The 15,964-nt window shown below is 40.1% G+C and overlaps 1 protein-coding gene across 2 annotated transcripts in view; it reads left to right on the top strand.

Annotated features, from left to right (window-relative positions):
• Positions 1-15,964, top strand: part of mtor (mechanistic target of rapamycin kinase) — a 196,556-nt gene that overhangs the window by 51,044 nt on the left and 129,548 nt on the right. For both annotated transcript variants that reach the window (XM_007558375.2, XM_007558366.2), the window contains exon 18: positions 3,292-3,421. In XM_007558375.2, coding sequence (XP_007558437.1) covers positions 3,292-3,421 — 130 coding nt within the window. The remainder of the gene's footprint in view (positions 1-3,291; positions 3,422-15,964) is intronic.

Here is a 15,964-nt window from a genome sequence, read left to right as displayed (position 1 = left end):
TCCTTTGGGATTACGGAAATAATGGCTTCCTTCCAAGAAGGAGGCATCTTGCCAGTCCTGAGACTATAGTTAAACGAGTCATATAACAGTGGTGTTAATTCTTCTTTGAAGGTTTTATAAAAAGAAGCCCCTAAACCATCTGACCCTGGTGACTTTCCTGTTTTAGTCCTGCCGATTGCCTTTATAATCTCTTCCTCTGTAATTTGAGAAGTCAGTGTCGCATTTTGTTTTGTGCCTATTGCTGGTAAGTCCAATTTTTCCAGAAAATTACTCAAATCCTCTTCCCCTGCCGATGGTGGTTGTGCATATAGATTTTCGTAGTATTGCTCAAATGTTCTTTGTATTTCTTCCTGTTTATATAAAATTGTATTAGATAGTGGATCTCTTATTTTATGTATGCTACCTAGTGTTTGTTGTTTCTTAATGCGCCTAGCCAAATTTTTTGTAGCTTTCGGTCCCCCCTCATAGTACGTTTGTTTAGTAAATCTAGCCTTCTTTTCTACCTCCTCCCATAAACTCTCCTCCATTTCTTTCCTGGTTTCTTTAATCAGATTAAATACGTCTAGGTCATTTGTTTGTTTATGTTGTTGTTCTAAATCTCTTAGCTTCCTTATTTGTTTATTGTACGTTTCTAATCTTGCTTTTTTCATAAAAGCTGTGTAAGAAATCATTTTCCCCCGTATTACCGCCTTCAGGGCATCCCAAAGAATTACTGGATTTACTTCACCATTATCATTTTCCTCTTTATATCGGATTATCTCCTCTTTTACTTCACCAACTAGACCCTTGTTATTTAATATTCCTTCATTTAGTCTCCATAAAGTATTGTTCTTTTTGCTGTCCAGATGGATCTTAAGATAGATTGCGTTATGATCTGAAACGTCTGAAACTCCAATCCTACACTCTTTCACTCTGTGTAGTTCTCTCTTATTCATTAGTATATAGTCAATTCTGGAATAAACACCATGTGGTATTGAATAATGAGTATAATCTTGATCTAAGGGGTGAAATTCTCTCCACACATCTACAATTGCCATTTCTGACATCATGGTGTTCATGTACCTACTGATTTGTTTTTTACTATTATTGTTGCTTGTAGTATCCATCTTATAATTTAACACAGCATTAAAGTCCCCGCTACATATCAATATTCCCTCTGCTTCCAAGTTAATGAGATCAAATATTTTCTTAAAGAGTACTTTGCCGCTTTCTGGAGGGGCATATACATTGAGTATTGTGATTAACTGGTTTTCCAATTTGCCCTTTATCATTAAGTATCTTCCTTCTTTATCCCTAATTTCCTCCAACAATTCAAACTTTACACTATTTGAGATCAATGTCATAACTCCTCGTTTATGCCTTTCTCCAAATGAGGAGGAAAATGAGTTTCCATACCCTAATTTTTTGTACTTTCCATGTCCTTTTTTTGTTAGATGTGTCTCCTGTAAGAGTATAACTTGTACTTTTTCTTTTCTAAATTTATTTAGGACCTTATCTCTCTTTTTGATATTATTTAAACCATTGACATTCAGTGATACCACAGTTATAACCTTAGACATTGTTTGTATATCTTGGTTTGAATCTCTGCCTCTCCACTTGAACAAGAACTAAACTAACAAAAAATCTGAACTCCCGACTAAATCTGGGCCATATTCCCAAGAGGCCCTGTCCCCCTGCTGGAAAGGGAGGGGGGTATCCTTTTATGAAGAGGGCCCCCCCGCTAGTGGTTTTAGGCAAACCTGTGTTGGGTTTCCCCGACCTGCCAGGCGAGTCCAACAGTCCCTTGTTTGGTGAATCTCCCAGTCGTCATTTAGTCAAACTTTAGAGAAGACTATAGTCTCTTCCATCCCCCTCCTTTAATGAGCAATTTATGCCCCCGTTACCTCCGCGCCCTCAATGTCCTCCTCTTTGAAACTCCTGCAGCCGTTCCTTCGCTCGGCTACTCGCGTTCTGACCAGAGCCCGTAGCGGAGGTCCCGTCGTCCGTCCCATGCTTCTTCCCGATCCGCTGCCAGGGTACCGCCGTCTGGATCCTCTCCTCGGTCGAAGGTCCGGTGTCGTTCTTGTTCTTCATCTCCAGCCCTCGTCTCCTCATGTCTATTGCAGCTTCCTCCGCGTTGTTGTAAATCTTGATCCCATCCGACCAGTGAATCCGTATTTTAGTCATTGGCGTCTGGAAGCGGATCTTTCGGTCTTTCAGAGCCTTTTTAATCTCGGAGTAGGATTTGCGTTTTTCTATTACCTCGGTGGGGTAGTCATGGTCGAAAAATATCCGCTTCCCCTCGACTTGGATTTTCTTTTTCCATGCTTTTGTCAGGATTTCTTCTTTGGTTTTGTATTTAAGAAAGTTAACCACTATGGACCTGGGATTAGCTTCGGGTGGAGGTTTCTTTCCGAGGCTTCTATGAGCCCGCTGGATCTGCAACTCGGTTCCGGCCGGTAGGGCTAGCTCACGGTGTAGTAGCTTCTCCACCATTTCTTGAATTAATTCGCCGTCTTTTTCAGCCACGTTGTAAATTCTCATGTTGCAGCGCCTGCCGTGTCCTTCCAATTCCGTTAGCTTCTCTTGTAGTTTTCTCTGCTGTTTTAAAAGGTTCAGAATGGCGTCCTTCGCTTCCGTGTTGCACTCTTCCAGCGCTGCTATGCGGCCCTGCGCCTCAGTCATGTCCTCCTGTTGTTTCTGTATTTCCGCATCATTCTGCGCGACTTTTTTCTTAATTTCTTCTTTAAAGCCCATAAATTCTCGCTTCACCTCCTCTTTGAACTCGTCTTTGAATTTTATGAGATTCTCCTTCACCTCCTTTTTAAAGTCTCGGATTTCCGCCGTGATATTATGTAGCCCCTCCAACACGGCCTGTAGCTGATTCGAGTCGCCGCTTTCTTCTTCCATTTGCTCAACGTCGGGGTCGTGTTCTTCTGCCATTTTCTTCCTTATGCTTCTCTGCTTACGTCCTCCACTCATTTCGTGTCTGGTTAAAATTGTATTTTGACTAATTTCCTTGGATTAGGGAGGTTTTTTGTTACTTCGTCAAGGGAGCTCGGACTTATGCTGCCATCTTGCTCCGCGTCCACCGGAAGTCCCGTAGGATATTTTTTTAACTGAATTTAAACTGCATGAAGCTAAACCTGTGGCACTTGATATATTTTGTGTAGAATATATTTACAAAGTTTGTTTTTTTTATATATCTCAAGTGCAAGGTTCAAGGTTAATGTTCAGAAACCTGCTGTTCTAGTATTCTGGCACAGAAGTGGCCAGTGTGATTCACCAGAAGGTTGCTATGTGTCCCTACAGGCCATCCGAGTCCTGGGTCTGCTCGGCGCTCTGGATCCCTACAAGCACAAAGTGAACATCGGCATGATCGATCAGTCACGGGATGCCTCTGCAGTCAGCCTCTCCGAATCCAAGTCTAACCAGGACTCGGGTAGGTTCCATCCACGTTACCCACACGTGTTTTTCTCACAAAGAGCCACATTGTGGGTGATATTATCTTTTCATTAGCCTTTCTTGAAATTTACAGCAGTATCAGATTTTCATTTCAAAGCTGAAAACGGTTCTTTTTTTTTTTCTATTAAAAAAAACAACAACAAAAAAAAACAACCTCAAATCAAGCCACTGTCTGACACATGAATATATGTTTTGCTATGTCTCCAGTCTGGTGAATATTTTTTAACCACCTGAGAAAACTTGGTACTTCTTGGACTGCTTTTATTTGTTGTGCCACAGCAAGTGGTTGACAGAAAAAGAACAAGAAAAGTGATTTATGATTTAAATAGATACGTTTTTGTTACACTTGGAAATATTGTTTGAATTAAACCAGTTCAGTTACTGAAAATGGGATTTATGTAGTAACAGCACTGACTTAAAGGTGTCACAATTATGAGCTTCTAATTAAATAGTAATAACATCCATCCATTCATTTTCTTCCGCTTCATCTGGGGTTGGGTCATGGGGGCAGCAGCTTCAGAAGGGAGGCCCAGACTTCCCTCTCCCCAGTCACTTGTTCCAGCTCCTCCGGGGGAACCCCAAGGCGTTCCTAGGCCCACCGAGAAACATAGTCCCTCCAGCGTGTCCTGGGTCTTCCCCGGGGCCTCCTCCCTGTGGGACGTGCCTGGAACACCTCACCAGGGAGGCGTCCAGGAGGCATCCTGACCAGTAATGATATAATAATACTATAATTATATTATTATAATTAATAACATTTTAAGCAAAATAAAAATTTCCTTCTTTCAAGCTTTGTAAATTAAATCTGCACAAGGTGATTATGTTACAATGCTGTGAAAAAGTATTTGCCCCCTTACACATTTCTTCAGTTCTCTTTTTTTAATTTTTACATATTTGTTAAAAGTTTCAAATTATCAAACTAATTTAAATACAAGACAATCAGTTTTTAAGTTACAGTTTCTAATTTTATAATTTATCGGGACTAAGATCGGTATCGGCCGATACTAATTATGTTTTAAGATATTGGTATTGGTCCGATAAATAAAACTGGGACAATTTTAATAACCGGTAATTATTTAATGTGGGTGTTTGTTTCAGAGAGGTATAAAGGAGGCTGGTCATGTGCCATTTATTTGGTCATATGATAGCGCTGCATAGTGGGAAGTTTAACTGAAGCAGTGGTGAAGTCATGTTTTTTTCAAGGTGTCGAAATGGTAGTGAATTTTATACATATCTCGGTGCATCCCTTATAGTTTCATTTATTACGGGGGAAGAAACTATCCAGACCAACTTGTGTGAAGAAGCAGTTTTCACTTTGGTAAATTACGTATTTGTGATCAAACACATTTGTTTAAAAGATGGATTAAATCCACATCTAAACCTGATTACTTCCAGGCTGGTAGAATCACTTGAATAAAATTCTTCTGACAACATGAAGTAGAAAGAAAGTCAGTTTCATCTATCATCGTGGAAAGGGTTAAGAAGCCATTTTTAAAGCTTTGGCACTCCAGAGAACCTCTGTTATCCACAAATGCAGAAGACATGCAGCAGTGGTGAAACCTCTTGGGAGTGGCAGGCGTGTCCAAATTTCACAGCGACGACTCATCCAGCAAGTCACAAAACATCTTCATCATTGCAGGCCTCACTTGCCTCAGTTGAGGTCAGTGTTCATAGTTGAGCAATGAGATGGAAAAACTGGACAAAAACTGCATCCATGTGATTTTTACAAGTCTAACATCACTGTTGACTGAAAAGAATAGAAAGGCCCCCTTTATATTCTTTTGAGTTCATCACCATAGTTTTGGAAAGCGTTCAATGGATGTAAAAGGTGAAAAAGTGAAAGGTACCTAGAAGGTGTGCCTCCCATGACATCTGGGGAAAAAAAACAAAAAAAAAAAACAGACACTGGGAGTGATGTAACTGTGTAGCGTTCAGGGATGCAAGTTATTGATTAATCAGTTAATATAAAGTTCATTCATTTAATCAATTGACTAATGATTAATTATTAAGTAGTAGTTTTCTCTTACGTTAAGAGGGCTTACTGTCTTTGAAACATAAAGGGCAAAATCTTTCACCACATGCTGAATTTAAAAAAATCATTACATGTTAACATTATCTTATTGGCAGAATAAACAAATAGTTGTGGTTTTCTCACATTATTATTAAAATTAGACTAATTTATAAAACACAACAAAACAGGAGTCTAATAAGGTTTTTGAATTTTTTAAAAAAAGATTAAACGAATAAAATATATGAAACATTTGATTCCCATGAACAGATGTTCATACAGAAGAACATCTGTTCTGGACAAGTACACAAATGACAACATGGCATGAATATAACATTTTATTTAAGACCACAGGGATAGCTCTTTAAACATACTTGACTCCTTTTTGACTGTTAGAACAGCAGTTTATTGTCCATGAAGAACAGTATTCATGAGGTTAAGCTTTGTACTGTATGAACCAGGGAAATAGTACAAGTTGTGGTAATCCAAGTTTGACTCAGTTTGGCATCACTTTGGTTGCTTGCGATGCCTTCCTCCCATTCTGGCGCGTAATGAAGCCACTTCTTGACAGTTTCCCTGCAGTCCTCGACATTCAGCTTTGGGTCAAACTGCTGAGCAGGAGCTGAAAAACATAAAAATCAGAGTGAGAAAGGCGCCGGTTAGAAGATGATAAACATTTTTGAATTACAAAGTTGGGGGAAAGAAGAGGGGGAGTAAAGGGGGAAACGTTAGGTGTGTGTGGGTGGGGGCAGGAGAAGGAGGAGTTGGGGAGGAGTGGGGTAGGGGTGCGACAAACAGCATACTTTGATTCAAAATTATCAGTTTTTCCCAACCCTGGTCCTTAAGTCAAACAGACTTGCATGTTTTCAATTCAGCAAAACCCTGTTAATCAGCCATCAAATCATTATGTGGTGAATAAGGGAAATGCCTAAAACTTGCAGGGTAGTGTGCCTGGCAGACCAGCGTTGAAAAACACTGGATTATACATTGGCATTTCAATCATTAGAATTCGACCACAAAACAACATTGATTCAATGACATCTTTTCAACATTAGTTAATTGGCTATTATTGGATGATTGTTTGATGGTTTATCCACCATCAGTCGTCAAAATTAACCATAAATTCAACCTTTGTGATCATAATTCAACATCGAATTAACATATTTTGCAAACAAGCCAACAGCAAAGTGGCTGTATGTTTTGAACAACCCACTCATGTAAATAGTGGGGGTGAACTGCTCCACTCCTTGTAGTAAGTTGTAGATATTTTTGTGTCAATTTATCACGCACAGTCAGTAAGAATTTTTATGGACAAATAACAAAATGTACCACGTACCAAGAGTACAACCCATTATCCTCAACAGTGCTTAATTTAAAACGTGATTAACCCCCACTCAGTAATAAAATGCTTTCACGCCTGTCGCGATAAACAATAAATCATTTAAATCACACGATAAATTGAACCTATCGACCTCATTTTAATTATCGGCTTTATCGTCTCTTCCTGCCTTTTTTCTTTCTGTTGATGACACTGAATGAAAAAAGGCTCAACTCCGGTGCTCTCCACTGACCCTCCCTTCCTCATTTGTGTAATGTCCAGTGCGCAATACACGAGTTGTCGGCCGATTGTCGGCCCATTTTCAAAACCTGAGAGCCCATTTTCAAAACCTGAGAGACCACACATTAGCCGACAGAAATCCTAGGTATAACGGTTCGATCAGGTTCGATCGTGTGGTCTCCAGCCACATGGGCACAAAATAGTGGCTACAAGTCCAGTTAACTAATTTTAAAATCAGGCATTAATCAATGCTTTACTAGAATCTACCTGCAATGCATGTGGCTAGTGTCAGCTTAAACTCCTGACTGAATGAAAATCATTATAACCTATTTATGTCACGTTAACGAAGAACAGTTGAAAACTTACGGGTTTATCAACTGCAGTAGCAATTTGGCTCCAACTCCTCTCCTTTTCATTTCTATATTGTTTGCACGAAATATTGAATAAACATTAATGTTGTTTCCATATATCATCTCGGATGTTGCTGGACTTCGGTTTGCGCCGTGTCAGCTATTTGGGATTCCCCTCGTAATTTCCCCTCAGAAAACATGGAGAGGAATCCGCGCTTTCTGATTGGCTACCTGTCACATTCAACAGGCTACGTTGAGGCTCCCAGTCGGGGAAAACCCCTGATTTAGTTCGGAGCGGCCACGACTATCCACTGTAACATACCACAAATTGCAGGATAAACGGTTACGAAATCGCAAGCGACAACCTTAGAACGGCCAACGTTCTAAGATTGTCTTGAGGGAAAAATAGGGGCAAAAAATGGTGTAATGTGAACTATTGTATCAGGTAGTCGGATGTGCCCATCTTCTCTATTTAAATCTAGTGATTACTGAAGGGCAATATAGTATACAGACTTTATAATCTGTACTCTTTTGGTTGAATGCAGTATTTATTTCCACTTTGGCTTTATGTTTAGTTTTTATTCAAGTACGTTTGAATAACGTACATGGAGACTGAGAATCCATTTTATTTTTGTTTTTGGTAGTTTTGTTTATTTAGTTTATTAGTTCCAATGTTATGTGTTCTTTTGAAAATAAAGTACATCTATCTATGGCAGGAAATCGCATGCATTATTAGTAATTTCCATTAAATCAGTGTCAAAAGGTCTTGAAACAATATTATCGTTTATTGCAATAATTTTTTAGACAATTAATTGCTCAGCAAAATTTGTTATCGTGACAGGTCTACTCACCCAGAGCTCCGATGAGGAGGGCAAGAGGGGAAGGGGTGCAAGGAACATTGATCAGACTTTGATCAGACATCGGCATTTCATTCATTAGATTTCAACCACAAAACAACAATGACACATTTTAAACTTCTGTTCCTTAGCTAGAATTGGATGATTGTTTCATGGTTGAAACAATCATTCTGATCATTCAGTGGTCGACCTCAATCATTCTGACTATAATTCAGCATTGAATTACCATCGTGTGCTATCTAATACAACTATGAGGTATATATATAAACCTCATAGTTGTGTTAGATAGCACACGATTCCTTGGTATATGCCACATTTGATGGACACTTGTGCAAGTGGTTTGAAGTTGGCTTCAAGGGTGGTTTTCCACAGCCCCATCGAGTTTGCAATGAAGGCTCTTAGAGTCCTATTGATGTTGTACATCTCTAAGCATTCAATGATCCAAGTGTGTGGCATTGAGTTATAGGCTTTCTTATAATCAATCCAAGCCGTGCACAGGTTGGTGTGTCAGGTTTTGCAGTCTCGGGCGACTGTGTGGTCTACAAGGAGTTGGTGTTTGGCTCCTCTGCTATTTATGCCGATGCTCTTCTGTGCCGTGCTCATGTATTTATCCATGTGCCCGCTTATCTTAGCTGCTATGATGCCTGACATGAGCTTCCATGTTGTAGAGAGACAGGTTATTGGCTGGTAGTTGGATGGGACTGACCCCTTTGAGGGATCCTTCTGGACCAAGATTGTGCGTCCTTCAGTTAACCATTCAGGGTGAGTCCCATTTTGTAGCAGCTGGTTAATTTGAGCTGCCAGTCGCTCGTGGAGGGCAGTGAGTTTCTTCAGCCAGTAGGCATGGATCATGTCAAGTCCTGGTGCTGTCCAGTTTTTCATACCTGAGACTCTTTCTTCAACACCTGCCATTGTGATAGTTACCGGGGCTTGCTCAGGGAGGTTGCTGTGGTCTTCTCGTAAAGAGATTAGCCATTGTGCATTGCTGTTGTGGGACGCCTCCCTTTCCCATATGCCTTTCCAGTATTTTTTGGTCTCCAGCCTTTGTGGGTCTGCTCTGTTGTTGTTACCCTGCCATTGAGAGTACACTTTAGCTGGTTGGGTGGAGAAGAACCGGTTAATCCTCCTGGCTTCATTCTCTCTCGTGTATCTCTTTAGCTGGCTGGCTAAGGCTTGGAGTCTTTGTTTGGCAGTTTCGAGGGCTTCAGACATGGGCATCTGGCTGTACTTTTTGGGTACTGATCTTTTCATCGCACCTCTTTGGAGCTCTGACAGTTGGCTCACTTCCCTCCTTGTTACCTTGATTTTAGCCTCTAATCGTCTTTTCCATGGTGGGTATTGGATCTCATGGTTGCTCTTATAGCCAAGCATCTCCAGGATCACTGATGCTGAGCTGTACATCAGCTCATTGGTTTCCGTTATGGTGTTGGTAGGGATCGTTCTCAATGCTGCATTCACATCTTCAATGAGACTTTCTGATGGTACTACACTCAGCCGTTGTTATTGGCGTCGGTGTTGCCTGGTGTTCATTCTATCTCTCAGGTCAGTTGCTGCCTTGTTCAGTTTTGATGGTTCATTCATTATTGTGCCTGCATACCCAATCTCTGGATGGGGAGTTGGAGATAACTCCCCTCTAACCTGGCATCCTGGCTCCCCCTTGCCATAGCATTTGTGTTTGTATTTCGTCAATGTATATATTTTGTTCAAGTTGTGATAGCAGTTGCCGTGTGTGGATGTTGGTACACTGTCTTACTAGTTGTTTGGCATTTAGTGTTGACTGCGAATGTTGATCTAATCATTCCTTCTGCATTCTTTGCATGTAGCCTCTCTGAATAGGGTTACTTGAGTAGTTGCATTCCAACAGATCCATGTTTTCACCTCTCGCCCATTTCCATCTTGTTCCAGTAGGCCATTTTTCATCAAGGTGCTCTGTTTCCCTCGCACCTGACGCAGACCTTGTTTGACTGGGCGATGTCTGACATTTATATTTGTGCTAAGGTTGTCTTCTAGATACAGTTTTTTTTTTATTAATGATCTGAGACCCACTCATCTTTCACCACATATAAGTGTGTTTACGAGCTTTGTTCCTCTTGAATAGCGTTGGATTCTGATGGGATTCCAGCAATATTGGGTTACTTCACCTCAGGTTTAAATTTAAACCCAGCCATTTAATTCAAGGATTTTCAAGACATTTCTGCTTGTTTATGATCTGTGGTGTAAAATCACTACAGAAGAAAAGTATTTGATTAGATTGTGACATCACAATAAAATAAAGTATCCTGTAAAAAAAACATTAACCACAGAGAATAAAATATAGATTAATAAAATACAAATAATTTTTTTGTATTGGTATATTCACAAGGATGTCTTGTATGTATATATTTTGTTTGTAAAAGTCCACGGAGTAAAAAATATCTGGGTCATAACTTTTACCCGAACTTATAAAAAAAAAGAGACACACGGGTTTGACAGAGGTGGGTGTGGCAGCACGGTGTGAGAAGACGCCGAATGTCGGACCGGTGGAGCTCCAGAGATTAGCCTGGAGAAACATACTTCCTGGATTGTTAGAGGAAAAGCTAAGCTTGATCCACTGCCGAAGGAATTAAAAAGACTTCTGGATGCAAGATAAAAGCCACACGGGGCAAGGACTGGACCCGATACCTGGAGAGACTTGGGCGAAGGACGCTCCAAGCCTGACGAAGGAGACCGCCCGGGTATACAAACGCCGACCCGGTGAGACGTTTCCATATTTTTCTTTATTGCTTTTTTTGAACAAAGACTGTTGGGCCCCAACGTCGATTTTTTTTTTTTTTTGTATGCACACGGATCCTTATTTTTGAATGCCTAATTGTGGACTTTTCGTTGGACAATTATTGAAATATCCCCTTTGTTTTGATTCAGAGACTGTGCTGTAGATTTTATGTGGGGTTGTTAAATTGTAAAAAAATGAAAGAGTGACAGAACTAATGCAGTGATTCCAGTGGAACAGCTGATTTTTGGTTATTAAATGTAGCATGCCACTCCCAGCTGCATCCTTAGGCTGACATGTCCTATGGTTTTCTTTTATTTCATTCAAATTGTTCTTTCTAGTTTTGATTATGAAAGGCAACAGTCATACTTATTTCTAAATTTTCATAAAAATAATTCAAAGAACACTCTTGAGCGTGTACAATCTTTCGTTTAGACGGGGATTTGTTACAAGATGATGTCATTAAAAGATAATTTGTCAGGTTTGACTTATGGAAAATATCGCAGAGCAGGACTCAAAATTAAAGTCCTGAGAAAAACGAAGTTTTTTCTCATTTTCCTCCAGCTTGTTTTTTAAAGACGAAACAATTTCTGTAGGACTGAACCGCAGAGATGATTGATTAGGCCCTACGACGATGTATGTTTGCAATAAAGCAATTATTCATTAGTCAGGCCAGACCTACTGCAGTCCAATGTTAAACCTGGAGGGGACTGCTTATGGTTTTAGTCATGTGAATTGCTTAATGTATCTTATATAAACCATTAGAATCTTATCTGTCCAAGCACACTTGCTTGCAGATATCCCATGACTCATCTTATAAATCTGCACGTCATTAGAAATAACACTGAGGGGATGTTTATCTTCGCGGTCAAGACAGGAAACAGTTATTGGACACTCATAATCCTGGTTCTGAACGGCTAACAGATTTGTAATTTGTTTAAATCTTTATTGATTTAAATTCAATCCCATTCCTACTTTATCTCCCCCAGTTTAACAGTGAAAGTCTCTTGCTTCCCCTGAGTGAACAAGTTCGAAAAGAGTTAATCTTTTTATCAGTCAGTGACAATAACTTCTATCTTTCACTGTCCTGTCAGACAAAAATGGCTCAGTCTGAACACCAGCAGGTCATTAACAGTTTATTTTAGTGATCCAACATGCTGATCGGCAGTGTTGTAGTACTCAGGTCGGTCATCGGTCATTTTTTGATGGTCTCGGTCTCGTCTCGGACTCGACTGCATTTGGTCTCGGTCTTGTCTCGGTCTCGGGCGCTGAGGACTCGACATTTTATTTCAAGACCAGTCGAGACCGCAACTGTGAAAATATCACTAAACGTACAGCGTACTATCCACTTTATTTGTTGGCATCTTTGTTTTCACTGGATGCAAAACACACCGATTAAAATCCAACCAATAACGTGTTTCTGTTACTCCCCTCCCCTCCCTTCACTCGCACGCGGCGCTCTGAGACATGCGCAGTTGTTTTCTCTGAGCGGCAGACGATGTCTGTCTAATCGTCAGTATTGGAATAGCGCTGCATAAATGATAAGAAATCCGATGGCCACAGCTAAGTCAGCAGGCTTCACTTTCACAGACGGTGGGGACAACGTCTAACTTTTTTCGTCATTTAGAAAAGTAGCTCAAAGAAAGGTAAGCTCCGTTGACGTGATGTTAGCAAAGCTAGCTGAACCTACTGCTAGCTTTGAGACACGTTATTTGTTATGTAAAAAAGTTGTCACTCACTGTGCTGAATTATTGTGCGGAGGTGTTGACTGACTTGTCGCATATATGGGACTATGCTGTGTCCAAAAGTCTGTAATATAGTGATGCGACATTCAGGAACAGTACAATTAATCTGCTCGTCTCTTTACTTATTAGATAGGACTGGAGTGTCGCTGAGAGCCGTTGTTCTATCAGATGGCCATACGCTGTCAGGATAGCATACATGCAGTGAGTACCATGCCCGCGCATGCGCATTAAGAAGTCCGACCGTCAGTGGAGTTGTCAGTTCAGCAGAGGCAACAAGTTATGACGAAAATAAGTCATTAAATTTTTTATAATATGATATATGATAACTAGATAGATATACATGCGTTGTCGTGGTTTCAAAGTGTATTTAAAGCAGAGTCTAGCTGCAGCTGCAGTCAACTACAACACATGCCCATGTAAAACTCATTAACCTACCTGACCGCTAAGTTAGTATGACATACACATGTTAATAACAGTGTATGATGATCTACGTCATGATTCTATGTTGCTGATTAAATAAAATCATATGGTAATGACAGCGTATACATGTCTGAGCTAAGCTATGACTATCTGACAACGTATGCTGATCTGACAGAACACCGTTGTTCTATCAGATTACCGTATGCTGTCAGAATAGCATACATGCAGTGAGTACCATGCCTGCGCATGCGCATTAAGAAGTCCGACAGTCAGAGGAGTTGTCAGTTCACCATACGCAACAGGTTATGATGAAAATAAGTCATTAAATTGTTTTCAATGATAACTATATAGATAATACATGCGTTGTCGTGGTTTCAAAGTGTATGTAAAGCAAGGTGCAGCTTCAGTCAACTATAACACACGCCCGTGTAAAACTCATTAACCTACTTAACAACTAAGTCAGGATGCCATACAAGTGTTAATAAGGTGTATGATGATCTACGTCATGATTATATGTTGCTAATTAAGTAAAATGATATGGTAATGACGTGTCTGACAGATATAGCCGTGAGTACGTTCGAAGCGTATGACGATCTGACAGCGTATGCTGACCTGATAGAACACTCTTTTCAAGAACAAATTCTTGTAATGCTCTGCATACACTGCAGCAGCTATCATTATTTAATTATGTACATTGATATTTTTTTAATTAACAAATAAATAAAACACAAGAATGAAAGAGCATGCAGAGCATGCACATTGCTCTTTGATTGTTTTCATTCAAAGTGGCAGCTGTAATGTGTGCCATGGTGTCAGACTGCCTGGCTTCATGTAGTGGGAGAGAGGGTGAGAACAGTCACGATGAGCGCCTTGTGCATGGTTACTTCTTGCTTGTGCTCCTTGGTCAGTGTTCATAGTTGAGCATTATTTACCGTCAGGGCATTGCCTTAATTGCTATGTTTAATGGTACAGAGAGTGGTGGTTTATGACATGAGCAAAATAGGTAAAGGCCCAGGGCGTTATCTTTTTAGGGATAGCATCAGACCACCGCGGATTGTAGCACAGAGATGGAAGCAAAGCAGAACAAATAGTTTGTTCTGCTTTTAATATTGGTAAAATTTATCAAGTATTTAATATCTAGGTCTTTTATGGGAATACGGATCTTTCAGATCAGTTTGAGAAGCAATTTTGATCATATTTCACATTTTATTGTGTCATATAGCGCGGGGTGCTGGTCTTGGTCTTGACTCGGTCTCGACTTTCCTCAGTCTTGGTCTTGACTTGGTCTCGGACCCTAAAAGTCTTGGTCTTGTCTCGGTCTCGCTACACTCTGGTCTTGGTCTTGTCTTGGTCTCGGGTTAGGTGGTCTAGACCACAATACTGCTGATTGGTACCGTAGGATTTGTTCTTAACGTGCTTTGCAAAAGTATTCACACCCCTTAAACCAGAGGTGTCCAAACTTTTTCGCCACAGAATTCAATGAATTAAAATGAGGAAAAAAATGTCCATAGTGATTTTCCCCCTCAGTTTTCCTACTCAATATAAACATTTCTATAAAATCTGTATATAATTAATGATCCAAAACATAAAAATGACTTAAGACTGTTGTCTTGTTAAAACGAAAACGGATAAACATTTTTTGGGTGATAAATTGTTTTCTTTACTGTTGGTGAAATCTTTACCACTCTTGCCTTGTGGATCAGGGGCCCAACAAAAATAATTTCAAGGGGACAAATGGCCCCTGGGCCACCCTTTGGACACCTCTGTCTTAAACGTTCCCACATTATGACATTCAACAACCTATTTTATTTACTTATTTTGTGATAGGACACCACTAAATAGTTTTTCCTGTATAATTATAAAGCAGATTATATTTTTTACATGTTTAAAAAAATCCTTGTACTTTTGTAAAAACAAGAAAAAAGTCAAAAAATCTACATAGCCCCCTTAACTCAAGTACTGCGAAACAACATTAAGTATTTTCTTTAGCACAGCGATTAATAATTCAATCTGTGTGTAATTTAATCCCAATATCAGTCCAGCCGTTCTGTGAAGGCTTGAGTGTTTTGTTAGAGAACATTAAAGCAGTGGTCCCCAACCTTTTTATTACCACGGACCGGTCAAGACTTGGAAAATTTTGCTGCGGCCCGGGGGTGCGGGGTGGAACCGTCAGATAAGGCTTCTGCATGTTGGTGTTCCCGCTAAATCCTGAATACTGAATATACCTAACTTAGGTTGTCTTGGCCTTTTTATCGCAGCCTGTGGGGTTTACCCTGACTAGGAACAAGAATACAACCTGCTGAAGTGACAGGTAGCCAATCAGAAAGCGCGGTGACGTAAGAACAGAGGGGAATCCCAAACAGCTCACATATTGCTCAACAATGAGTCTGGTGGATATCGGAGATGATATGTGGAAAAGTTTATTATTTCCACATATCATAAAGGTCGTTATTATATATGTTTGTTTATTCAGTTAAAAATGTTAACTATGAAAAAACATAGTCGCCTCCAAATCATAGTGCAGCAAATAGAGCAGCTGCTCCCGTCGTCTTTTATCCACCGCCTTTTCTTTTTGTTTCGTCTTTTATCTCTTAAAATGACTCCACCAACTGTCACTATTGCTTCTACATCGTCATCTGTGCTTGGTTATTCTAAATTCCCGTATGCTATGTTGGGGGTTTTGTGGATTTTCTTCTGGAATCGCGATGTTCTTGACTGGAATCTGTTCGTGTGGTTTGTATATCCTGCTTTGGACACACGAACCGATCGATCCTGTTGTACTTTTATCAGCTCTGTGATCACAGAGGTTTGGAGAATCGGCCGACAATCCTTAAAT

The sequence above is a fragment of the Poecilia formosa genome, unplaced genomic scaffold (assembly GCF_000485575.1).
Source record: "Poecilia formosa unplaced genomic scaffold, Poecilia_formosa-5.1.2 Scaffold4, whole genome shotgun sequence".
NCBI classification, from domain to species: Eukaryota; Metazoa; Chordata; class Actinopteri; order Cyprinodontiformes; family Poeciliidae; genus Poecilia; species Poecilia formosa.
This window is presented reverse-complemented; position numbering and strand designations above follow the sequence as displayed.